We start from the raw sequence: 27,966 nt of genomic DNA, 5'->3' as shown, positions 1-27,966 counted from the left end.
TCATACACGCCGTTAACTTCAAAAGAAAATGGCAAGAGCTGCAATTTTAAATTTACACCACCGACATCGATTAAACCAAAACCAGATTTGTGTTAGATATTCCGTTTTATTGGCCTAATTCCTGTGACATTTTCTCAATAGATGTGGGGGTGTTAGACTGGAAGTTAACTGGAGTTTAAATGTAGCAGGCTATAGTAAATACCGTAAATTAGGTGCAGGCCTGTATTCAAACCAGCCATGTTATTTTGTTTTTAAAAATGACGACACCTTGGTAGGTATAGTCTAATGTCAATTTCTCCATATAAAACACCATAATTGAGACAATACCGCACATTCAGCATCAAAGTGTGATTGATTCAGCAAATGTAATTTCGCCGGCCATGCCATGATTTCACACCGAGCAGAGGCTCAATAATCCTGTATGTGTCAATCTGCGATGAGACGCACAGGGAGAAGCGCGCTGCGCTCCCAGTAGAGGTCCTGTGGGGACATGATCTCAAACGGAGCCCGCTGGAGGCTTGAAGGCAGCTGAACCAAAGGGACTTCTATACCCAGAGAGTACTCGGTTCTCTCCTACAAGCTGCCTCGGTTAATGGTGATCAGGGTGAGCCTGGTGGTCGCCGCCTGCATCTCTCGGTGTGTGTGTGTGTGTGTGTACGTACGTGTGTGTGCGCGCGCGTGTGTGTGTGCGTGTGTGTATCTCTCCCCTCCTCAGCGCACAGGCGCCCTGCACTCCAGTCTGCTGACACACCGGGAGGACAGTCCGCACTACACGTCCGCGTCATTGGACTCTATGTGGATACAAAGCCTGGTCACAACACACATCCATGTGGATACTTTAGTGGGAACTGCAGCCTTGACCTTTTACATGAAAAGAGGTAAGTGATTTTTTGAATAAGGCACATTTTTGGACAGCATGTTCCCAATTCTCCAACTTGAAACAGCTCTCATCGGATAGATGACATTCTTGATCGCTACCCACTGATAGTGTCCCTCTAATTACACTAAACAGAGAGGCGAGCGTGTTTTTATTTATTATTTAGCCTACAACCACCGAGTCAAAGCTAGAATCGACCTTTTTAACTATTTCAATTCTCACCGTCCTTCTAAATTAATCCAAATAGTCTCCTATGTTTTACTTAAATTAGCAGAGTAGCCTATAAACTGAAATCCTACCATGGATTTCCTGATACATATGGAGCTGAATTAATGAAGCCATAAAGTGACTGGGTTGTTAAATCCAGCATATGGCACACAGTCGCCAGATGAGGGGACACAGTTAAGACCGAGGAGACAATTGGTCTCTTGTGTGTTGACGGTTTTATGGTAATGCAAGTGGACTCCGTTTGACCAGGCCAGTCCCGAACACAAAGATCATTCTCAACAAGTCCGGTACTGTGGGCGCCTGCTCGGTGCTGAGGCAGCGAGTGTGCGTGACAGCACCATTATTCACCAAGATGCCTAATTGCATTACACTGGGTAGAAAAACTGTCTTGTTAAACTGACCCAAATGAAAAGCAAAATACAGTGCAGATGCTTTCTGATTGGACACGGTGTACTCAGTTCTATCATTAGATTTGAGGGTCACACTTTGCAAAGAGCTATTTGGTTGTAGTACATAAATACAAGAGACAGTTTTGTTTATTTGTCAATACAGTTTCCATATTTTTCCAGTTGTGTTTGCCAGACATTAAGAGCCAGTAAACCTAAGTGGTTTGAAGAGGGGTACAAACAGGCTTGTCAAGACCTTAATTAACCACATGGAGGGCTTAAATATAATTTAGTCTTGACACTTCTCTAAGATTGTAATAACTGTTTTACTAACACTCTCATGCCTTGCATATTACAATGGCCCACATTTATCTACTTTAGACCCATATGAAATTCAAGAGACTAATGTTCTTCAAACTCTTTCCTACAAAAGAATCAATAAAAAAGCAGCTGATAGTGGATCCGCTGATTGATCCAGGAAATCATGTTTCCTGCTGCCTGGAGATGCTCATGAATCTTGCATATGCACCACTCAAATAAACAGGGAGAGAAAAGGGAAGCGACTGGAGAATTGTACAGCACTTACAGTAGAAGGGTGTAACTATAAGCTGTTTATGGGAGAATTCATTCAGGTGTAATGCATTGTATGACTATTTTGCTAAAGAAGTAGAAGAACATGATTCAGATTTATCTTCCCAAGCACATAAGGGAGATCAATAAAGGGTAGAAATGTATTCTGAGTGTGTGGTGATGGGGGTGCTTGAGCAAAAATACACTATTTATTTTTGAAAGGGGAATAGGACATACAGTACATACAAGTCGGGTGATGTGAGAGGCGTACATATCTTTCAGAGGAACTCCAGGGGGCACAAAGACAGACCATCATGTATTGCTGCTGACTCTCTGTCCAAATGCAATTCCTTAATGCACTCTGAGAGTCGGAGATCTAATAAGAAGTGGAAGAGCATCTTCAATAATGAAACCCCACCTGCATCTCTGCTGCAGAGTGAGGGCTGGGGCTGAGAGGCTTCATAAATAACAGAAGCCAGACCTGACACGTGCTGCTCCAACGTCTGGGAACTGCCAATAATCCCTCTCATCTACTAAAATGCTGTTCTTGCAGGCTGAAGGGGGGTGGAACAGGCACAATGCTTAGTTTTAGTTTGCAGTCATCAAGTAAATGCAGCTCAGTGTAGCAGCTTTACTCCATTTAACAGTTCTGCAGAGAGATATTCAATCTCATTTTACTGATGAAGAGAAATATAAGAAAACTGTTTCCATTGACAAAATGTCTTGAACCCTAATTTATTATCTTAATTACTTAAGTCATGTCAGTATAAAATTAGTCTAATTTGTTTTTTGTTCTTAATCTGTACCGTGTCGACTTAAAACGTAATAATAACTTGTAGTGCTTTTTATGAGGCAAGTCAGGTGTTAATTTAGATGTTGTTGTCACAGGAGCGTTGTTGTGATACAAATTAATTTCCTCTCCAATATTTGAGACAAATCCCCTTGTAGCAATTAACCTGCATTTGAGTAATTAACCTGGGTGTATCACTGTCAAATAACTACAGACTCTTCAGGCTAATCTCCCTTTTTTTTTTACCAACTTTGTTGACTGCAATGCATGTGTTTATCATCCTTATGTCTTACTATGAAGTAGGCTGTGTTGTACAAGAAAGGCATGAAACAAAATCACATGACTACGTATTGATTTGGAATGCTTCCATGCCAATAAACTGTGTAGATTCCTTTGTTTTCTTGTTCTGCTTATGAAAAAAGCCTTTCTTCTGAAACAGAATGTGACCCTCGCTGCTGTTCTTAAGACTGACCCAGTGTTTGACAGAGCCGCGGGCTGTCCCCGCCATGAAAAGATAGCTCTGTGTTGCGCACCAAAGATTGACCCAGTAGGCCCCATGACTCTCCTGTTGTGTCTCGCATAAAAGTCTCATGAGCGTGATTTATTTAGTTCAGAAGTTATCCTCAAAGAGCGCCTTTCATGCATCTGTACTGTACAGGAACAACTCAAGAAATATGTATTCTAAGTACGCCACTCCAGTGAGTAAGTGCTGTATATAAAGCAAATGGGCTAAAAGACTGCCTCTGTGACAGTAATCCGCTTTGCTCTACAGTATAATAAATTGAGGTTTTCTTTCAATTGGCCATCTGCATCAGTGTGTGCGTGTGTGTGTGTGTGTGTGTGTGTGTGTGTGTGTGTGTGTGTGTGTGTGTGTGTGTGTGTGTGTGTCTGTGTGTGTGTGTGTGTGTGTGTGTGTGTGTGTGTGTGTGTGTCTGTGTGTCTGTGTGTGGGTCCGTGTGTCTGTTTTTGTATTGCGACCAAGAAGGAGAGAAGCCTTTTATCCCCCTCTTCAGCTGCAGAGTGCCTGAAATATTTAACAGGGACTGCACTATTTTTGGGTTTGTTGAGGCGCTTATGTAATATGTAGTTTTGGCCTAACGTGCACTGGTCCTGTTGTATAGAGAATAACACACCGGCGACTCAGGTAGCTTAAGCCTAGTGATGTTGTAAACACTATGACTTTTCAGCCATACTGTACATAAAGGATACTGTACAGAGACTCTGCACCATCTGTGCTTTGATTAATTTGATTGCCGTTTTAATACAGTTTCTTGTTTGTCAAGGAAGCAGAGCCAGTACACATGTTCTCAGGTTACTTGTTTCTCTGACATATCGATCCAATTCCATCCCTCTTCCCTCCAACTGTCCCCATCTCTCCCCCTTTTTATCTCAATTTGTCTTCCTCTCCTCTCCTCCTCTCCTCTCCTCTCCTTTCCTCCGGTGTCAGATTCTCTGACTCATGCCCTGGTGTGGAGGATGGGAGGAAAACAGGGATGAAAGAGAAGAGAGGAAAGTCATTTTGCAGATAGAGTAAGTGACCTTCATCCAGAGAGAGGGACGGGATAAAAGCTAGAGTTAATACCCTGCCAAAGTGTATTCTCCACCATGCCAAAAAAAAAACATTCAGAATGATATATGGTCCTAATAGAAGCTCTCTAATAATAAGAAGCATGCCATTGTAAGTCAAGGCAAGGCAAATGCCCAGAAAATTCCAGTGTTGAGTCCAGAGGGATAAACACTCTGGAGAAGTCAAACTGTTTAATCGACTGAAAACAGCACTGCAGCATGTGACCGAGTAGAGATTTAGTTTGCAACTGAGATAGAACTTCAAAGATTAGTCAATTAATCAGCAACTATTTTGGTAAACGATTGATTGTTTCTGGCCTTTCTAGCCTTTTAAATATGATGGTTTGCTGCTTTTCTTATTCATATATGATTGTAATATGAGAATATTTTGTTTCTGGACTGACAGGGAATAAGGAATTTGAAGACAACACATAAAGGCCTTTACACACCGGGGTGTGGCAAATAAATAACTTGAAAAAATGAAAGCAAAATGCTCGCCTGCAAATATTCATACCGACGGGTAAACAATTACACAGTCTAAGGCATTTATTGTGAAAGGTAAGGGCGAGTTGTTGTCTTATAATCTTCATGTGTGATGCCTTTATTCAGGGTGTAAATTACAAACAGTTAAAAAAATATCTTAATACATATAAATGTATTGACGTGCAAATGAATCTCATTAATTGTGTAAAGGCCTTAAGACTCAAAAATAAATATTGTCTGATCGTCGAGAAAAGAATCTGCAGATTAATCAACAATAAAAGGTCAGCATTAGCCCTAAACCGAGATAGGGAATGCTAAATGACAGTATATGGGCCTGGGCCACACTCTCACCAAACTAACTAAAGCTAGTGTAAATAAAGGCTCAGACGGTGTCACTGTGTGTCTGGAACCAGCAGCCACTCGGGAGACAACAATTGACAGCTCAGAAACACAGCCCTGTAAGGTTCATTATCTGTATGTTTGTCTTGTTTTCATCCCTGCTGGCAATAATGAGACGAAGGAAGGAACTGGGGTTAGTTAATGAGGAGTGGGATCCTTTGTGAAAACAACACTTGATCAATGTATGTTTCTCGCACAGTGGCCATGTTCTTTCAAGAGTATACGCTTATTAATAACCCCTGAGCCAGAACTAACTAAACGCTGCTCCTTCCTGACAGTCACAGAAACTGATTGCTTAGGGTAGAATGACATAATAGAGTGTCAAAAGTGTTCATTAGCTATTAGATCGACTTGCCATTATGCAGATTCTGAAACCAGATTGGCATGATTGTTAGGTGCCATGACAAGAAGTCCTGAAAGTAATGATTCACTTTCAGATATGACAGACTTCACATCCATTTCTAATGTCAATAATTCGTGGCTCCTGAGCTGTCATTACACTGCAGAAAGTGGAATGGCAGTTGTGATGGAGAGAAATACTCAGCTTTTGGGTAAAGATAAGAGCCTTTAAGTTCAGATATTGTTAAACATATGTTTGGGGGAGATACTACAGTTTGTTATAAATAAGAACCTTGTTTAATAACCAACTCGATGGTGTTCCAAATCCGCCATGTCAGCCAGAAATCCCACACACTTCTGGAAGATGATTATAAGTTCCTACATCAGTAATTTTGTCACAGCACTTCGAATTAGAAACTCTCATTGCAACTTTTCAGCAGATTCCACCTTCATATTTGTCCTCTCTGGGGGCGACTAAGGCCTTTATTTCAAAGACCATGCATGCAGCCAAGGACACCCTGGGCTTTCTGGTGATGTCACACACAAAGGGGTGCGGCCAAAAGAACACATCTTCTGTCTTTTCCATCCATCCATCTTCCATCTTCAACCGATTGTCCCTATCGGGGTCGCGGGGGGGCTGAAGCTGATCCCAGCTGACATCGGGCGTGAGGTGGGGTACACCCTGGACAGGACGCCAGCCTATCCTGTGTTTTTCAGAGGTATATATATATACAGTATATAAATGAGCATATTAACTAAGAAGTGTATGATGATTTAAAGCCTTCAAAATACACATTTTAACCCATGAGAAATAGTCAGCCATAGATTATTTGTCTCACATTTATTACAAGTGAATTTATTTACATAGTGTGATTGACCCGATGTCTACTACAAGTGACATTTTTATAAAAAATAAATAAATAAATACAATTTTCAGAAAAAAAATCTTTGGGATAGAATTCTTACTTGAATTGTCACATTGTGAAAAAAAGTAAAAAAAATAATAAAAGAAACTATAACCTTTTTTCTTCCGGGTCAAAGGAATCCGCAGTTTTATTCACTCTTCAATGCCACAGATTTTGGATTAAAAACATATACTGCTTTAAGGTAATCTTATCAGCGTAATGCCACATTTCCTTGCAGTGGCTGCAGTGAACGTGGCTGTTGGCTCCAGGAACAGCAGGCAGCCCAGGGGTCTGATAACCCTCTCTGGGGCGCTGTCGTTGACAGGCAGCTCGCACTGCAGGCAGACACGGTTATGCCTTAACACCAGATGAAGCCGGGGGCTGATAGGAGAGGACAGTCCCCTCTGCCTCGAGGGCTGACCCCTCCCATTATATGTGACAGAGTTGAGACAGACATGCTGAGAGATGAAACACTGCTCCTTAATTTCAAGCCTCTCCTGTTTCACAACTATAGCCCTTCCCTGCTGTCGCTTTTCTTTTTTCTTGCTCATCTCAGTGGAGAGATTGTAGAAGGACAGCCATAGTGAAGAAATCTATTTATACTTTAATGAAGTGCTTTTATGTTTTAAAGTTGTGAGCGTTGCCTGTCAAAGTGTCACATAATAGAACTATATGGTATGTGTATATTCAACTTAAAGGCCCACAAAACATTTATTTTTTATTTTTTGCCAAGCGTTTGGTGTCAGTACAGCTATTTCTGTATTTGTTTCAGTCGTTTTTGGTGGATTAAATTGGCAATTTCAGTTGGGAAAAAGTGATGTCACATATTTACTTGCATCAATAAGAACTTGGTATGTTTTAACGATGAGTCGGATGACAGTTGTGGGGGTGTTTGATTAAGTTGCCAGCACTGTCAATAAATTCACCCACAGAGAGTTTTTGAAAATTAAACACTTACTTTGTTGAGTATTGATTCAAGTTTACTGTAGATACAGCTGATAGATATCATTTCTGAAAGTCTGAGAGGAGGTTTAAATTGTGTTTAAAGAGTTTTAGGCTTCAGACAGTATACTGTACAGTATTCTCTATGCGGCTTGGCTCATAAAGCAGTATTACTTATGAATCCCAGCATGACTTATGGCCGTGATGCTGTTAAAGCTAATTCAACATGCATCCCCTCTGTGAATATTCAATGCACATGGAATTGAGTTAATTTAATCAAGAAGCGTCTGCATAAAGTAATTATGCTTAAGTGTAAATATTCAGAGGCTTTCCACTATTTTGAGTTTCTACTTGTGTGTGTATCCGTGTGTGTTCTTGTGTGGATCTGTGCACATTAGTGCTGCAAAGATTAATCAATTAATCTTAATTACTCATCAACTATTAAGTTAATCTGCCACTATTTTGATAATTGATTAATTGGTTTGAGTAATCTTTTACTCCTCTATGACAGTAAAGTGAATATCTTAGAGTTGTGGACAAAACATGAGATTTGAAGATGTCATCTTGGGCTTTAAGAAGCACTGATCAACATTTTTTATTTTTTATCATTTTTAGACATTTCATAGACCAAACAACTAGTCAATTAATCAAGAAAATAATTGACAGGTTAATCGAAAATGAAAATAATGGTTTGTTTTTTAAGTTTGGAGGAGATGACTCCGACTGACTGTCCGCTTGTACTTTATGTGATTTTTCCTTTATGGCCTCGTGTATTCAAACATGGCAGTGCTTTGACTTTGCTCATGATGACAGATAGCTGCAGAAAAAGTCCTCCTGTGGAGCTTCTCGGCAGATCAAAGCCTGTTTGCTCTTGTGTTTCAACACGACAATTTCTGCGTGTGTGTTTGTTAGTGTGTGTGAATTGTTGCCTTCTTTCATCCCAGCAGCTGTATGTGGGATTGTGTGTGGTTTGTTTTGGTGCACATAGACCTGTGAATGTGGCTGTCTCTATGTGTGTGAATGGTCTCTCACCTATTGCCCTTGCCATGCGCGTGTACACACGTTGACACCCTCTCACTTACCGCTCTATATGTGCCCACCCGGGGGACACCCTATCCTCTCTGCCTCTGTGTGTTTATCGGGCAGATACTCAGTACCCCCAACCCCCGAATGTTTATGCAGAAGGGAATCCTGTTTCTATCTTTCACCATGGAGACCAGGCGTGTCCTCATTCCTTCTTCATTTCCGCTAAAGCCAACCCACAGCCGTCTGTTTGCTGGTTGTGTGAGGGACATGTTTGCCTCTGAACAGGTGTCCAGTCCTCTAGACATGTGGGTTGTACAACATCCTTTTCATCTCAGCAGACTCTCTGGAGTGGATGCTCCTGAAAATATGGCAAGGAAAAAATGGCTGGTGGCTGTCAAGTGATGTAAGCTGGTTGCTTTTATCCGCAACATCTTTGATGTATACTTCAAGGAAGTAAAACCAAAAAGAAAGCATCTATCAATATCTTAAAGGATAATTACGATTTCTTACACCTTTCGGTAATAAAGTGTCTTATTTTACTAAAATTACAGTATAAGAGCCAGTTAAAGGTCCCATATTATACACATTTTCAGGTTCATGCTTATATTTTGTGTGTCAACTAGAACATGTTTACATGCTTTAATGTTAAAAAACTGGATTTTTCTCATACTGTCTGTCTGAATATACCTGTATTCACCCTCTGTCTGAAATGTTACGTTTTAGCGGCTGTCTCTTTAAGAGCGCCTGTCTCTTTAAGTCCCCCTTCCCGAAAAATCCCAATCTGCTCTGATTGGTCAGTGATTCCGGATCTTTTGCATCTACCGTCTCGGTGTCTGTTCAGCGTCATTGAAGACAGGGAATGACTGTAACGGCACTGTAGCTTCATTTCTATATATATATATATATATATAATGTTCAATCCAATGAAAGTAGTTTAGATTATTTGTCTGTAATGTTAGCTTGTTTACAACCTGGCTGCTGGTAAATGGTAAATGGTGAATGGACCTAGCGCCTTTCTAGTCCTTGACCTCCCAAGGCACTTTTACACTACTTGTCATAGTCATCCATTTATACAGTGATGGCAGAGGCTACCTTCTCATCATCTAATCTAACCCAATCATTCAAACCACATTCACACACCCATACACAACACAGGGACCAGTGTCTTGCCCAAGGACACTTCGACATGGGGACTAGAGGAGCAGGGGTTTGAGCTTCAGATCTTCCAAATGGAGAACGAGCCGCTATACCTCTGAGCTAGAAAGAATGGGCAAAAACAAAAAGACCCAAACTGCAATAAACTGAAATTCCCCTTTAATATCCTTTAAATTTACTTGCTATTTTTAATTTGTTAACCACAGACTGATGACTTGTTTCTTATAGCCATTTGCTTTTGTGTCACTCATTTGGTTTCACAAAGTCATGCTTAATTCGGTATATATAAAGATGAAAACAACAAGCAATGACTCATGACAAGAAGCTCTTGCATACTGGATTCAGTCAGGCAGAGCGGATCCAAGGTTACACAGTCAGTGTCAGAGAAGCAGGACAGTGGATGTGCTCTTTGCCTCTCTCTCCTGTTCTGACTGTATTTTGGCAGCCTGACGCTGCAGGCTGCACTTTGCTAATTCCCTGTTCTGAGTTACCAGGTCTAATTTAGAACAGAGGCGCTCTGTTCATCCTGGAACACTGCTGCTTAGGATTCTGGAAATGAGGAGTTCAGAGACTCACCGCCCTCACACAGACACAGAGCACATGCCTTGTTATCAACCCACAGAGCAGCACATAATGATCCCTCCAACCATTAGCTCCTAATGCAATCAAATGCTAACATTTTAGCCATGCCCTTCAGTGCCTAAACATAATGAAGTTAGCCCACGGGTTGCACAAATGTGCTCTGTGATAACACATGTGTTCAGGATGCATCGATCAAGCTTAAAGTCATGATTACAATGGCTTTATATATCTGAAGCTAACAGCAAGCAAAATGTTCATTTTTTTCTTTATCTCCAGCCAAGCCCCTGGGCTTTGTGTGATATTTATAGAAATCTTATGGAGATGAGCTTCTAAGTGATAGTTGTGTTAGTCAATCCAATGAGCATCTCTCTCAAAACATGTAGAGCGAGTTTGGTTTGGTGCAATCTATTCCAGGAAGATGACACTTTGCTCCACTAACTACCACATTTTGAAGGGCTGGCATGTCAGATTCTGCTGTGGCAATGAAGGGAAATATAAAACCCACACAGGCAGTGATCTCCGTAGGATCTTAAGAAGGATGCGTGTGAGCATTATAGAGTATCTTTGCAAGCATGCAGTGCATGAATAAATCAGTGAAGCAGTGATGGCCTTGTGCACTAAGCAAAAGCAATAAACCTGCCTACAACAAGTCTCTCAGGAATTTGATCTCATCTAAAATAACACCCATTTATTAAACATGATCTCCTCACATAGCTCACCAAATCTACAGACAGCATGCAGATTTAGAAAAGACACACACATATGCCAGGTGGCGTCAGTAGGATTGCAGCAGTGGGCTGGTGTACAGTGGCTCTGTGGGCTGGTTGGAATGCACTTGGCAGACAAACGAGAGGCCTTGATGATTCAAAAGGGAGAAGAGAGTTCGTCACTGTGTTGTTACTGAATAAGAGTGTTAATATTAATGACGATAAAGGATTTCTCTTGATATCTCAAATATCTGAAAAGCTTCCTAAAAATTAAATGTTGTTAATTACCGGCCACAATGGCGGGGTGTGTATGTCATCATGGCAAAATGTGGTCCTGGAGACACCTACTGTAGCAGGAACTACCACAGAGGTGATTTTGATAATTTTGCCTGGTGCTTATAGTCTGTCTGTCTGTCTTCCAGATTTAGTCACTGCAATAGCCTCACAACTGTGCTAGATACAGTCATAAAACATTACAGGTGTGTAGTTGAGATCAATATAAAGGCCGGTTTATGCCCCAGAGCTGATTTAGAGTTGCAGCTTGCATGGTCCCATCGCAAGATGGCCTCTAGTTGTACTACTGCTGTATTAAAAGTAGAGCTGATACGATAAGACAATTAATACATTAGTCAAAGAAGAGAAATTGATCTGCATCCACTTTGTCCACTTGTTCCTTTTTTTTTTTAAAGCGTTGCAACATAGTTCTAGAAATTGCAATGTTGTTCACTTGTCCAGTTGACCACACAATTTGGTACAGACATCTATGGTTTCCAGATGCTAAACCATAATGACTTCCCTTGACCTGTCCTCTAGTGCCACCGGGAGATTGTAGATGATGATGTCCGGTGTGTTTGTGACGTTAAATATTTTTCTGCTTTTATTTGATTTACTGTATGTGACAATAAACTGAATTTCTTTTGGTGTTTGACTGTTGTTCAGAGATTTGAAGACTCCACCTAACGGCTGATGTATGCTCCCTTAACGTACGAAAATAGATACGTTAATTTCAAACGATGTGACTGGCACTGGCCGCATACTTCTGTGCGTCCTTTACGTTAGCATAGATGTTCACCAATACATCTAATACATCCACTAGAGGGCAGCTTGGAGTCAAAAGTTGCTGACAACAACAAACACAGTGATGGTGATGAGGTCGTTATGATGTACCTCTTAAAAAAGAAGCATGGTTTTAGACAGAACCGGTCAGTGAGGCCATTAAATACTAACCTTGCCAGATGAATTTTGTTCCGCCTTGCTTCCGCCTAGCTCCACTCATCCAATATGGGATCACTCCATAGGAGAGGTGTTTTAGAAGGCTGGGCCTTATCTAAAAGCCTTCCATATGACCTGATAAACCACTTTTCTGTCATCTTTATTGACGTGCTTCAACCACTCATTCATCAAAACTAACCCGAGCTGCTGATAAGAGCGACGCAGGGAAAACCAAAACAGAACAGTCGGCACCTTGGATAAAGCAGCAGTGCAATGTCGGTAAAATGATCGATGTCAAGGAAAATTTGTGGATAAAAGGCAACTTTGTGCACACATTGTCTGAATCAAAACAGTCTCTTCTCTGCAACGTTACATCTATAAAATCCCGCCCAGCGTTACTGATCGACTCAACCATCTTTCACTGGTCCCCAAATCCCTCTCTTATGGAGCGATCCCAGATGGATGAGTGGAGCTAGATGGAAGCATGGCGGAACGAAATTTATCTGGTGAGAGATTAATTAAATACATCATAGATATAGAAAACATGATGATGTATGACAAAATGAACACATGTTCCAAGTACGGACAGGAGATCCTGTCTGTCCTGTATCTGTATCTAAGGTTGAGAATAAATTAGTCTTTAGGCTTCTAGGATATTGTGATGACACTTCCTGACATAATGTAATTAAATAATCTTCTTATTAATCAATAAAGAATATCATTTTTAGTGGCTGCCCTAATTGAAAGCATCTTTCACATCTTCTGGAAAATATAACATGACTGCTTGCCTTTAAGTTCTGCTCATCACACAGCATTGACACTGTAGATATATTTATGCATCACATATATCTACTTCTACTGTCCACGCTGACAAATTTAAGCAAATATAAATAAAAATAGAAACATGACTGATACCATGAACTAATTGTACACATCATGCTGAGGCTGAGCCAGGTGACTCAAACATTAATCATCCTACTACGTCACATTACTGACATTCATGTAGCCACTGCCTCATTGTCTTTCTGGGATCAGCACAGATGCTCCTCATATGCTGTCTGTGAATAAATTCTGCCCATAATAGTGTTTTTTTTTCTCTGACTGACTGGGATTGAGTATAGAAACCAGGTCCCTAAAGAAATTGCAAACATTTTCAGGTTTATAAAAACTGTTTCGAATTGAATTTGATTAAATTCGCACCAAGCTCGGCTGAAAGGAAATTTATATATTTATTTTTGCATCCAATTTCACAAATCACTCAACTCGCTGCGAGAGAGACTGCTTGTCAGTTAACAAAGATGCACAGATAGTGTGTTAGGCATTGACGGCCACCCACGGTCAGTTAGGACCCCAAAGCTCTGATGAGATGCAACATCGCTGACACTGTTGGTGCTTCTGGTCAATATCCTGCACACACAATGGTGTTCAATATGACTTTGTTATGAATCACCATCAATAGTGCATCGACCTAATCTAATGAAGAAGTTCCTTGCAGAGATACCTGATTTCCATGTTCTTTCAAAGGCCTTTGATGGTATAAATGTATTTTATTTCTGCTTTGATTTGTCCTCTGCTCATGTGAATGTCTTTGATCTCCAGGAATAATCATTCTGTCAACAATGCAGTTAGATACAGTACGCACACTCAGTTTCAGAGAAATGAACTAGAACACGGCCATTAGTTTAGTAATGGCACATAATGTTTAGTGAATAACAACAGTGAATGTCTTGTGTGAGCTACATCTTGAGTGCAAACACTGGTGAATGTGTGTGAGCATGAATGCATATGGTTGTGACTTGATTCTCATATTTCTTTGGTAGCATTGAAACAACATACCTTCACTAATTCTTTTATCTCTCAGAACGGCACTGAAGGACTCGAAGAGCCAGAGAACGAACGCTGGCCTTCATTTGACTGTGTGACCAGCGAATGAGCCTTGTTCATGCGTCTCCCTGCGTGCCACTCCCACATCACTATGAACTGTGAGCAGGATTTTGCAGACGGGGGCTTGGGAGTGACCCTCACACTACGACTGCTTATGCATGGAAAGGTACGAACCTCCTGCTCACATTGTTTATGAATGCACGCTGCAACACTCTTGTCACCACCTCATAAATAAAATACCAGAAATTCATAGAATTAATAATGAAATCCTACTGTAAATAACAACTTTTTAAAATTGTATTTAGTGTATGTAATTCCCTTGTTCACCGTGTATTTCAGGAGGTTGGCAGCATCATAGGAAAGGTGAGAATACCTATTTTTATTCTACAACACAAAATACTGTATATAAAAAGGTATTAATCATAAATACAATCATCAGGTTGATGTTTTTAAATGTGATGCTTGTGTCTGATCTTATGTAGATTTATAGTTATTTTTCCTTGTTCTAAGCCAAATACCTCATTGATGCCCTTTGTGTTTTTATAATGAGCCTTTGTCGAATAATTTTCCTCTTACTCTTGATTGTTGAAATCAACACAAAGCATAAAGCACTCTAACAAACAATTGTAGTTTTGAATATCCCCATCTAAAATGTAATTGCCTTAAACCAACCCTCCTAAGACCTCGCCACCACCCCCATCATCCATAACACAACCCTGTAATCCATCAGTGCATTGACTTGCAAGCCTCCAGCTGAAACTGAGCTCCAAAGACATATTACTGATGGCCCCTTGTGGGCACTTTAAGTGTCTGTTAGGAAGGGCCTGGCTGCTCTATGCTGCATCAGTAGCTCCAGCCATCACGCCTTGAAATACAACACCTACAAAAGACATCAATAGAAGAAAGAACAGGAACAAAAAATAAATAAATGAATGCAGAAAATAAAGAGTGCTGGTAAGAAAAGATGTCACAATGGATGCCGCAGTATGTTGCAGAAATCAAAATGTCTCAAAGAAAATAGAGAAAAGAAAGAGAGATGAGCTTGGCACATACTGTGCAGCTCAAGAGAGACGGGCACTTGATCTGCAGTACTTGGACTAATAACTTGCCACTCCATCTCTTTGGCAAACCTCTCGTCTCTTTCTCGTCAATAGAAGACCACCAGAATCATAATGCACCACACATAATTTGTTTTCCTGGACTAAAATACAAATAACATTGTGTAACAGTGTGAGAGATGATACAGTTTTGATTCTGCTGTAAGGAAGTGTTCGTCAGTGGACGCTTGAATGGGGTAAAAAAAAAAACATGGGGGACAGGAGATGAAACAATCTTAAAAGCAGCAGAGGATGTGCTGCAGCATGACAAAAGTCTGACAAAATGTTCTTTTCCCTGACAGAAGGTCTTCACACAAACTGCATATACAGCCGTTAGAGCAGGTGTATGTCTCCTTCAGACGCACACATGTATTTGATATATTTATAAACCAGCAGTGCAGAGGACACCGGTGCGATGCATTGCCCATTGAAACTCTATCTAAAATTTGTTCTGCTAAATTCCAATCAGACTTGCGTGGTTCGAAATAGCCGGTTTCACTTCGAGGTCGAGGACACTGTGATGTTTCAGACAAAGCGCATTTGATTCTGTTTAAAGCTGTTCTTCATCTTCTCTTTTCCAGAAAGGAGAGACTGTGAAACGAATACGAGAAGAGGTACTGTGTCCAAGATTCAGAGCTTTAAAACGATAGACTTTCACAATCTGCATCAGTTGTGCTATTTGCTGTTGATTATATGCGTTTTCCTATCTGTGTCAGCAAGCCATTCAGCCGAAATAAGCACACTTCGTCCCCAGTTTCTTTTACAAAATATAAACCGACCACATTGCCCCTGCTATCTTTGACCACAAGCCCAGTCGGATAATCTCAAAGGAAAACATAATTCAATCTCAGAAGGCCTTTTATGCTGGTCAGGATTCACGGCAGTTGTATGTATTAATATAAAAACTGTCTGTTTGGGAGATTTCAGCATGAAAAACATACAAAGCAGGTACATTGTCCGAATTGCCTTTTGGGCACTGACAGCACCTTTTCAATTTAAATCCTCTCTCTCCATCATTCGCTACCCCTCCTCTACCTGCTCTCTCACCGAAATCCCTTTCCTTTATTTTCCTGCTTAAAACAACTTCCTTCTTCTCGGTCTGCCCCTCAATTCCCTCTTTGTAAATCTCAAGGGTGCAGCCAAACTAATGCCGCTTGGTTAACTTTCTGTATTAAAAAGTAATTAGGCTAACACCATGGCAGTATGTTTGATTCTTTCTGTGGCTGCTAGGGTTTTATGATGTACTTTATGAGGTAGAGGGATAAACAGAGGAATAGTGAGGTCATGGGACATTGCAGCCCCACAGAGCTGCTGGATAGCACTCACCCATGGTAGTCATCCATCCATTCATCCAGCCACTTTTGGCCTTTGTTACTTCCCAGCTGTATGAGCCTCATCCTGTCAGCCACTCCCTAGGCCTTATAGGCACAGTGGGAACATGACTCACTGGAGTGACTGGAGAAAATGTCCCTGAGCTCAGAGCAGTGTCCAAGCTTTGCTCAGGTGACTTCAACTCAAGGGCACAAAATAGAAGGAGAGCAGGGCAGCAGATCTGTCATCAGAGAGCAATGCCCTGAGAAGGAACTCTATTACTCTACATTGTCAGTCTGAGGTGCAGAGATGTGCTCCATAGCTTTCATGTCATTTGACTGTCCTTCCCATGGGTGTGCTGTACTGTTCAGTATGTCTGTGGCCACTTTAAACACTTTCAACAAGATTAACAAAGTTGTTTGACATTTTGGGAAATACACTTGTTTTCTTGCAGAATTAGATGAAAAGATCAACAATGCTCTCATGTCTGTATGGTAAATATGAAGGTACAGTCAGCAGCCGGTTGGCTCAGCATTAAGACTGGAAGAAGAGGCAAACAGCTAGTCTGGCTCTGTCGAAAGTTTAAAAAAATGGAAGTTACTACTCCCAGGCAAGAAGTAGTCAAGCACATAACTACTGACTGCTGTTATTACACTTTGATTTTTGTAAATATTAAACATATGATATATTCTGTAAATGTGTTACTTAGTGAGCTTCAGATGTGCTGATGGGTGGATTTGGCTAGCTTTGGACAGAACCAGACAAGCTGTTTCCCTGTTTCCAGTGAGTTAGCGTTAGTTTGTATATATAAGATGTAAGATAAGATATACAATAATTTACCAATATTTTTATGTGTCTAGTTGAGGTTATCTTATTTTAACATAAAGACTGGAAACAGCTACCCTGGCTCTGCCCATAGGTTACACAGTCTACCAGCACCACTCAAGTCCACTAACTGTTATCCCTACAATAACAAAGTGTAAAAACAACAAGTTTACGTTTTATGGGGTTGCTGGTAGGTGTGTTTCATTAGTTTTGGTAGGATCCAGACGAGCTGTTTTCCCTTTTTCCAGACATTAGCCAGTGGGAGAAGTAAGGTTAAATAAGGGTGATTCAACAAACACTGCATCACCCAGGGTCTCATCTGTATTAAGACCTCACTTTACATTCAAAGTAATTAGTAGTAATTTTAAAGTAATAAGTTATTACTCACCTTCTTACGAAAGAGATCAACAATTTTACACTTTAAAATTATAAAATGGTCCGTCAAAGTCTATGAACTGTGTCCAAAACAATGACCTTTGACCATTCAGGATCAAGTATTCAACAAAGCCATATAATAAGTTAACAAGCTGCTGGCTTTGTATTCAAAGGACAAAAAAAGACAGTGGTACAGTTTCAATCTTTTTCATCCAACTCTCAGCAAGAAAGCAAAGTGTATTTCACAAAATGTCAAACTATTCCGTTAATGTGGACGATTAACTGACCTGACGACCTCTATCCCCACAGAGCAGCGCTCGGGTCAACATCTCAGAGGGTTCTTGTCCAGAGAGGATCATCACCATCACCGGCTCCACAGACTGCGTCTTCAGAGCTTTCACCATGATCACATACAAACTGGAGGAAGTAAGTATAACTGTAATGCATGCCACTCATCAGCATCATATACGAGTGAAATGAGCTCATGTCTTTATTTCCCATAAACCAAAAAACAATCAAGGTGCAATCACAAAATGTATGTCGCAAGCTTTTGGAAATTGTCAAACCTTTGTGGAGCCAAAATAACAACCAAAAAAGTAAAAGAAGCCATTTCACCACTTTATAACAAGAAATCATTTTGCTTCATCTCAACATTACCACTAATGTGCTTTTATCGCTATCGATTATTCTCTGAACTGAAGTGATGGAAAGAAAAATTGTAGCTGTTTTTCATGGCACTTTCAGATAGCATTACACTGCAGATGAAAATTTGGGATAAGTGGGTTCAGTTGCTGCTGGGATTGAAAATGAAATGACGTGATGTGTTTTTGCTGTGTCGTCATATAAATTGGCCACACATTTTCAGTCTATTCAACAATTTGTAGCTGTTAACGAGAAGGATTTGTAAACCTTCTCATTGTCTTCTAATGAGTTATAGATGACAGGTTCCTCTTATTAATCTCCATGGTGACTGTCCATCAGCGCACTAATTACTATAGTGCAATGAGAGCCGCCTTGGCTCTGCTTTAGCATCACAGCACAGTGCAGTATTCATTAAAGATCTCACCTCTTTTCAACCCTGAAAATCTTGAGTTTCCATGGCAATGTGTTGGCTGACCCACTGTGCGCAGCTTCCACCTTAGTTGAATTATTGTATGTGTGACACCTTTAATTTAAAACAAAGGGGAAAAATCAGCTTTTTGGCCACTGAGCATTAAAGCTGGCATTTGTTTCATGTGTGTTGTGTGTTTCTGTCTGTGTTTCATAGATGAAGTTTAAACACTACAGTATCATACATGTATTTTGTTCCCAGATGTTGTAGCACAGCTTGCCTTAAAGCCACATAATATGTCAGTGTTGAGAGTCCCACAAGCAACAACATGTGCTTTGGGGATTTAAGCTGTTAACTGTTTGTGTGAGCAGTGCTTGTGTAACCCGCTGTTTTATTTCCACCAATTTGCTTTGAGTGTTCCTTTTTTCTGCTTCTCACAGGGAAGTAGAGGACAGCTCATAGCTGTTAAGATGTGGCTCATATTTTTAGATCAAATCACGAAAATGACGCCCAGAGTCTTGTGATTGTACAGACGAGCTGCGTGCCCCTCATCTAATGAGACGGGACGTCAGAGAGGCTGATTCGCCTCACTAAATATAGACACGGAGCAGAGAGGCACAAGAGCCACATCAGAATATGCTTTTAAGATATAAAGTTCACAGTTATTGGAAACGTCATGCAGTTCCCTTCATAAGTAAAAATCCCCTGAGGTTACACATCCACACTGTCCCTTCTTAAGTCAAACTTTGCTAATTTTATTGCCAACACAAACCGTTCACAAACAAGCAGCGTGCTTTGCATTCTGTCTCACGGTATGAACTCTGATGGGAAGAGCGACAGCGCAGCGTATTTACATTTCAAAGGTTCACAGAGACACACTGTTCATTAATTGAAAGCTCAATATCCACCCACAGGAGAGCAGACACAGGATGTTTGCTACCTGCACTGTAAAAACACTGAGTGAGAATCATAATCCAAACACATACACATTACATATATATAACGCTGTTTTTATCATCAGGCATTGTAAGTCGCATATGTTCAGTGTTGGGAAGATTACTTTTTGAAATGTATTCCCCTATAGATTACTGATTACATGTACTCCCTTGGATTACTCAAGTAAAGTATTGCATTGTAAATACTTCTGGATTGGATTGAGCTTACTTCAAAATCATCTAGTTGAATGTATTTAGCTGGAACACTGATTTGAGTTAGTAGTACCTACTAACTAGTGGTTTAATTCAGAAGGTAGTAGTACGATCTTGCGTGGAGTCTCTCGATGCTGAAAGCAGCTTCGTTGATGGTAAACAATGCTTGCATTGCACTTTGATGTTTAGACCTTCTTTACTAGGTGTTTTTTGTAAAATGTTGTATTTATTTCCATGCCAGAAAGGCATTTTTGTCCTCCTCCTCCTCCTCCTCCTCCTCCTCCTGGCCGCCCATGTCGTTCTCCACCGTTGTCTGGTTTGGTGTAGAGTGGAAAGTGCTCTCGCTCATTGATTTGCGCATATGTGCATGCATAATGCCGCTTGCATCTGCACAGTGCAACCTGTGTGGTGCAGTAAAGTAATATTTTTTTAAGAAAGAAGAAATGTATTCTGAATATACCAATGTAAACTGTAACTATAACGAAATACAGTTGCTCATTTTTTTATTTTACGCCATTACATCTAATACATTACTCCCCAACCCTGCATTTGTAGATAGGCATTTTAACTTTATCCGCTTAAGGTTTGATGCTAAATAAGTAAGTATACCTTTAAAATTATGTATAATTGGAGTGCATCCATACCAACCATGACCTATTACACGTCCATGCTCTCAAGAGTTTTCCTCTCAAGATTACTGTTCTATTCTATTACTATTAAAAAGGACGAAGCAAAGGATAATTATTGTAGATTACTGTGTATCTGTATATGCGTATACCTTTACATTATATCCCCTCCTTCAGTTCTTTTCAAAAGATCTGTGAAAAGAAATTCAGTGTGAAATAATGTGTGTGCTTACATTAGGAAGGACATGTGGACAGTGTGTTCTGGCTCAGTCTACAGCAGAGTGAAAATCTCAAAGCTTGATTTGCTCACCAAGTAATGTTCCCCCTTTTCATGGAGAATTCAGCAGTTCATATGAATGATTGAACAGCCTTTTAAGATCCCACTCAGGACTGGACTCCATCTCCTACATTGCTGGCTCCACCTGCCACTTCCAGTATGGATCATATCTGCTTTTCCTGATGTTCAATTCATGTCGATGCAGTAGAAATTAAGCCTTGCTGCGCTATGGGACTGTAGCGATTGCTTTGCTCATTATATTTTTGAAATTGAAGTAATGGTAATAATAAGCAGTGGTATTTCATCATTTTGATTTCACTCATTTTTACTCTACATTGATTTCCAGTATTCAAATCAAATTGCTCTTTCTTTCTTAGCTGCCCATTCTGATCACATTTCTTTTCCCACATCTCCCTCAAGGACCTGACTGCGCTGGTGGCCAACGGCACCATCAGCTCCAAGCCACCAGTCACCCTGCGGCTTGTCATCCCTGCCAGCCAGTGTGGGTCCCTCATCGGGAAAGGGGGGGCCAAGATAAAGGAGATCAGAGAGGTGAGCAGCCAGAACACAAATCTACTCCTTCCTCTCTGTCCTTGCTCCACAGGATGGACGAACACTGAAATATGAAGAGAACAAATCTGCTTCTTGAGATGAGGGAAAATAAACTGCAGCTGGAAGGAAGCGATATTTCATTTTCCACATTTCTGCTGTACTATTGTTAGTCTTCCTGCTTGCATTTATATTTGTGATGTTCTTATTCAGAATCACTGCAATTACAATTAAATTATATTAATATAATAAAGTTATAAAGGTAGTGATCATATTTAGCTACAGCAACTAAATGGTATAAAATAACGAATGCATGAATAATTTGTCATTGATCAAATTATAGAAGCTGCACTAGCAGTGTTAGTTAGTCATGAGTAAACAGTCTACAGCAATGCCAGTTGCTCTGTGATGCTACTTGGAGTGCTAAATGCTAACGTCAGGATGCTAACATGCTCTCGATGGCAAAACTAACATGCTGATTTGGTGATTTTAGCAGGTATAATTTTTTACCAAGTTCAACATCTGAATGAGTCATGGCCCTGTGGTTGATTTAAATATTATTTAAATGGTAAAATTCAGTTTTCCAACTCAATGTATCAAAAAAAAGGGATGTGCATTGACTTCAGACGCCATCCTACTCCCACTCAGAGCACTATTATTTTGAAGGTCAATTATATACTATATATAAAGATGGGCTTCCTACAAAACAAAAGTGAAGTCAAAATATCCCAAATACATGTGCCGCCATGTTGTATTTTTGAAACCAGAGGCTGCACATTTGGGATTGAGAGAGTCATATCATCTTATATGTCATCATCTAAAGTCAATACACCCGCCAGACAAATTAGGAGTCAATCATGAGGTTTCTTACTGTTTTACTGTTTATACACTTTTCACTTGATAAAGAATCTCAGTCGACTGATGGTTCAAATCTCCAACTTTCAGGCAGCACTAAGAGTTTTTTTTATCCTGAACCAAAGTATTGGACAACTTCAAATTTTAGTTGTCATTCAATTCAATAGTTGTTGATATTTTTCCATCTGAACTAAAGTGGTGGTATCTGCACTTTTGTTGGCACAAGACTAAAATTAAATTTAGACTATTAAGGTAGGAAATTAGTGAGACAATGCTGCGGATAGATCACTTAACAACAAACAGTATGACTCAGCAGTGGCAACTTTGAAAGGGAAAAACTCCTGACTACATTTAGGCACGGTTGAAACATTAGGATTAAACGCATCAGATCTGTTGCCAGAGACGTCTGACACTGTAAATTTAGCTCTGTACCGATCTACAAAAAGTGTCTCTCCTATTTTAGCTTTTACCTCTGCTGACAACGGCATCAGGTTGATTTTCTGCGGTTAGACAGATATTCTTGTCCTGTTCATAACCCAGATTTGTTTCAGTTACAGATTAGTTTTGTTTGTATGGTTGCCACAGGACACATGCTCACTAACAGAAACATTTTGTGATGTGTGGTTTAACAATGGACTCCAAAAACCCTGCAGTATGACAGAGACATCAGCAAATGTAGATGGATCTTGAAAAGCAGTCCTTGCCTGCAGGCATGCTATATTAGGAATATATGAGCTTAAATTGAGAGAATTACGCCCACTGACCATGGGTGACTTTTCACTTATCTCTAACCTGTCAGGGCTTGACGTTAAACATACTTCAGCGTGCTTGGTCCCTGTCAGTATAGTTGGAAATATATAAGGTCAGCTAAGCCAGCAGGGAGGCATGGAAAGGAGCATGGCAGGGTAATAACGGCTTGTCTTATCTCTGGAATCAAACTAATCTTTTTTTAAAACCCCTATCATTTGCAGAGCACTGGGGCTCAGATACAGGTGGCAGGGGATTTGCTGCCCAACTCTACTGAGCGAGGAGTGACGATATCTGGGAATCAGGAGTCTGTAATCCAGTGTGTCAAACTCATCTGCACAGTAATCCTAGAGGTAGGAAGCGTACCATTCCTCCCTTTACTTCACACTACCCACACCAAGCTGAAATGTTGTCAGAGCTCTGCAGCTGCACTTACGTGAAGGAAATAATTGCTGTTGACATGCATATTTTCATTTCACAAACATGCAGTTATTGTTTATTCCACTGCAGTAGAAGTTCATGCATTTTCAGTAGGCTGTGTTAGTCTTCTGTGTTATGCAACGATTCTGTTTTGCGTAGAAGACATCAGAGATTCTGAAACATTATCCTCTAATGTAGGACATGGATGATGACAAGGATGTATATACAGTAGTTTCTTTATTTTTTTGACCTGCCGTGCTTTAATCTTTCGGGCGAGACACTGAATGGTGTCAAAAGGTGCAGTTCTCAGGTCAGAGCTCAGGATTGTTGGAGAGGACACTAAGCTGCTAACAGAAAACAAACTGGCCTGCAGCAAATTCTGTCCACCTCTAGACAACAGCTCTCTTGAGAAAATCGTGGAGATGAGAGAAAAACAACCCCAAGCACAGTTTCTCCCTGTGTGTTCATGGAAGTGCACAAGTCCTTTTTGTTTTAGCACTGCAGCTGGACCTGACTGACTAATTGCTAGTTTGATCCAGTTTTCCAGGGCTTTCTTCAAAGGCTTGGAGTTTCATTAGGATTCTGTACCAGCGGCTTCTTGCTTTTGGCTCCAAGATTTAAATTATGCAAAGTTATACAAAGAATTTGCTGTGACTGCTCCCACAGAAAAGATGCTCTACATTTTAAACCCAAAAACAGTATCGCCAACATTGCAGTTACTCGATAAGATATACAGTGTCATGTACTCTGTATAATCTCCTTTTGTCTGAATTCTATCTTCAAATGTCTCCCTGGCAGTGGATGCTTGATTTATCCAGAGGGCAAACCATTGCAGAGCCAGCAGCTCCGATGCAAACTAAAGCGCAGAGCTGTTATCCACAAAGAGCTCTCACGACTCTGCTTCTAAAAATGAATAATTCAATTCAGTTCACTGAATGACTAATATTATCAAAAGCAAACAAGGAAGGGAATAATGTCAGTGTCATTAGCAGTTTGGTTCATCATTAATTGTTATTGTGTCTTAATGTAGCAGAGAGTTCCACACCATTTGCACTTAGTGTTTCACTCTTTGACAGTGAAGTGCTGACGTCATTTCAGGATAGATGTGAGCATTTATTCAGGTCAATGAGATTCATGATGAAGCTTTATTACAACCTCTGACCCCATGTCTTGTTTTGGACTCCTTAGTCTCCCCCGAAGGGTGCCACCATCCCATACCGACCGAGCCCCTCACCAGCTACCCTCCTCATCGCAGGGAACCAGGTGAGAGATTTTACCACACAAGTTGGGTAGCTTATCTATGATACGCTCGCACAGTGATTCTCAAACTGTGGGGCAAATCCCCTTTTACGGCCGCAGGAGCTTTACAGGAGGTTAAGGTTAGACTGTTGTGTAAAGAACAAATCCAATTTGAAAAGTAGAAATCTGTTCAGCCAATGTGGAGGTATCAATGTCGAAAGAAAGAAATGAAAAGAAAACTTTTGCCCGCAAATTTGAGCTTTCAGTGAGTGTAACATCTGTGTGCCACAAGCTGTAAGTGAAAGATTTAACACTTGACCTAGAGAAACAAACATAACTGAGATCATGAAACCCTTTGAAATGTATTGTTAATGTGTCAAATTGCAGGGATATTAAGCTGCGGATTTTAAGGACTATGGGAACCTAGGTACGATCACCTGACAGTGACTATTCCAACAGCTAGCAGCTATTTAGAGGATAGTGTTTACCATGGTCACAATATTAGTTTTGCATGCAAGGACAAGGGGAGTGTCATTAAGAAGGCAGTATGCTTCATTAGATCTGCTTCAAAAATCTTTGGAGAATCCCTCCTCACTCACCTTGCCAACAACAGAATCGGTGGGGTTATGTCCAACAATTTCTCGATCTTTCCAGAACTGACAATCTGACATTCACACCCACTTAACAGACAGAAAGCAGGGTTTGAACTCCTCTCTCTAGCTCTTTTTTCATTTCTTTTTTAGCATAACTAAGCCATATGCTACCATTCTGGCTTATAAATCAAAGTTGAACAAAATAAAATTTTTCATCTGATGCTGGTGCTAAAAGACGGTTAATGGATTACCAAAATTATTACAGTTTATCCAGAGGGGAACGGCAATATCAGAACTAAATTTCAGAGCAGTCCATCCAATCGTTTTTGAGACATTTCACTCAAAACTAGTAACCTCAAGTGTTAACTGCGTAGTGGCGCTACAACAGAATAAGGATAAGCTTTGACCTGCTAGTGGCCCTAAATTAATGCTTATGTGGCTAAATAACTTTGAGAACCACTGGATTAGCATTCCGGGCTAACACCCTCACCTTCCCAACTTCTATGAAACTACAAATTGTCATGCGAGAATGTTTTGGAGAAGCTATTCCCAGTGATCCGATCTTTCATTGAAGTTCTCTCACCGGGGAAACAGGACTCATGTAGGTGCTCCCTGGTGGGGGATCGGGTGCTTTATTTGAGTGTGTGAGGGTGAGGTTGAGTGGTATACTGCTTTTTGCGGAGGGACAGATATCCACCCTCCCACTGAGCAAGTCACAAGATTAGCCAGCGAGACTGGAGACCTGGCGTCTCCTCTGGCTACAGCAGCAGTCAGATATTCTGCATAGCTGTCAGCAGTTCTGACAGTGTTTGTGCTGCCTCAGACTCTGGTCAATTTACGGAATGGCTTTGTGTTTTTGATATTCCCCATAATAAGCTATCAAATTAAACCCATGGCGAGGTCGTGGTCACTGGGAGATGGCTGTAATGAAGGGAGCACAGTGATAAGAGATGTTTGTATAATTTGTTAGAGGAGAAAATTAAGTGGAATGGAAAAGTGTCTGTGGATGAGTCATGGCCTATAAGCCTGTTAGGTGTGTTAAAGTGTCGGAAATGCAGCTTCGAAAGCCCATCTCAAACAGAATTTGGTCTGTAGCAAAAGAGCATGGAGAAAAATGAATTAGAAATTTTTACATCACATTTACCATGTAAGGTTTCAGCTGGTAATAACACATTTTCACTCCCTAATCATCACTTCCACTGCACAAATAAGGACTGTCTAGACTTTATAAACATGAAGATATTTCAGTAATGAGCTACATATTTTTTTTTCATATCTTGTGTGTTTGTAGGTGTATGAGGCATCAGAATTTGCACCCCACCCTCTGTACTCCGTCACCCAGGGAGGCCTGGACCTCCAGCAGGTAATTTGGTGTTTGAAGTCTGTGAATAATCTCCATTGTTTTGATTACAAAATACAAAGATATCTGCAGAAGCTCGTCTTTAACTGCATTCAACTTCAGGAATGAGTTTCAGGGCTGTGAGGATCTGAGCGCTGTGTGGTATGTCCAAATTTACACAGTCCATCATCTGGCACAAGGCATTAAAAACAACAGCTGAGCGTAAGCTGCAGCTATTGTTCTACCCTGCCATAAGAGCTATAACCTCTCCTGTAACACGATGCCATCACACAACCACCAACACAGTCTCTTTTTTAGCCCTGCTTAGCTCTGCACCAGAAACATCTCGGCTTTAGAAGTATTCCTCCCATGACAGCAATAACAGATACTGTCATAATATCAGAACAGAAACAGCAGCCCTCTGACAGATCTAGATTTATTTTTTTTCAGTTGTGGGTAATGAAATATAAAGACTTCATGATTTAGATCACTCATCTTGCAAATTGAAAGATGATTGCTGCTAATTTGTGATGTTTTTTTGCTTTCCAGTATAAATGCAGCTCTAATGTACTGATACACTGTAACGTTCAAGCTCCCCTTTCCTAGTTTACGACCATATAAGATGGACTGGGAATAGAAGCCAGACAGCTGGCGTCAGGCAGGATTGAGTTAGAATAGATAGACAGATGGATGGATAGATAGAAATGAGGTTAAAGTGAGTTTTGATGGGTGGAGTGAGAGAAACGAGGGTAAACATATGTGAGTCTGCATTATTTAAGATAACGGGGGGTGGGGGATGGGCGATGGGCGATACTGCAGGAACTGTAGAGGATGCAGCCCTGCTGCACGAATTGAGGTCAATTTATATGTTGTAAAATATCATCATCAGGATTTGCGATAAATAAAACCGATATTAAAGTTTGCTGCTAAGATAAAACAAAATGCTTGTTGAATGAAAGAAATGGAAAGGACATTTCCAAGATTATTTTACTGAACAAATTGAACTGAACAACAAAGGCAAAAACAATTCAAAAAAAGAATAATAGTTACATTTTAAATTGCAGTTTTCAACTCAAAAAATCCATTAGTGTCTTTCACTATGTTTTTTTCCACACAACTTGATATTGTAATAATAATAAATAATAATGATAAAAAATAAATAAATAAAAGATTTAGACCTAAACATGTTTTAAGCAAATCCCTATAGAAGGGGCAGGTCACCCGAATTACAGAAAAAAGAAAATGCATTTTCCACATACCTCTAGTGCTATCTAATCATGCAGATAGCCTTAGCTTTATTTGTCGTGGTTTTGAGATATTTGAGCTTTTAGGTGTTTGTTATGATCCAAATACAATGGAGGTGAATGGAATTTTTTTTGTTTTAAAAAAAAAAGGACTTTTAATCCCAGTGATCTGTTTGGAGATCCCTGGCCCTTTTTAACAGCTCAAATAACATACTTAAC

The 27,966-nt window shown here is 40.3% G+C and overlaps 1 protein-coding gene across 1 annotated transcript in view; it reads left to right on the top strand.

Moving 5' to 3' along the window:
• Positions 1 to 746: 746 nt before the first annotated feature.
• Positions 747 to 27,966, top strand: part of pcbp4 (poly(rC) binding protein 4) — a 35,084-nt gene continuing 7,864 nt past the window's right edge. The window contains exons 1-9 of the mRNA XM_083920652.1: positions 747 to 878; positions 14,029 to 14,217; positions 14,391 to 14,414; positions 15,730 to 15,762; positions 17,969 to 18,085; positions 21,182 to 21,313; positions 23,137 to 23,265; positions 24,521 to 24,595; positions 26,456 to 26,527. Of these exons, the coding sequence (XP_083776778.1) occupies positions 14,110 to 14,217; positions 14,391 to 14,414; positions 15,730 to 15,762; positions 17,969 to 18,085; positions 21,182 to 21,313; positions 23,137 to 23,265; positions 24,521 to 24,595; positions 26,456 to 26,527 (690 nt within the window). The 5' untranslated portion in view covers positions 747 to 878; positions 14,029 to 14,109. The remainder of the gene's footprint in view (positions 879 to 14,028; positions 14,218 to 14,390; positions 14,415 to 15,729; positions 15,763 to 17,968; positions 18,086 to 21,181; positions 21,314 to 23,136; positions 23,266 to 24,520; positions 24,596 to 26,455; positions 26,528 to 27,966) is intronic.

The sequence above is a fragment of the Echiichthys vipera genome (assembly GCF_963691815.1).
Source record: "Echiichthys vipera genome assembly, chromosome: 9".
NCBI lineage: Eukaryota > Metazoa > Chordata > Actinopteri > Perciformes > Trachinidae > Echiichthys > Echiichthys vipera.
This window is presented reverse-complemented; position numbering and strand designations above follow the sequence as displayed.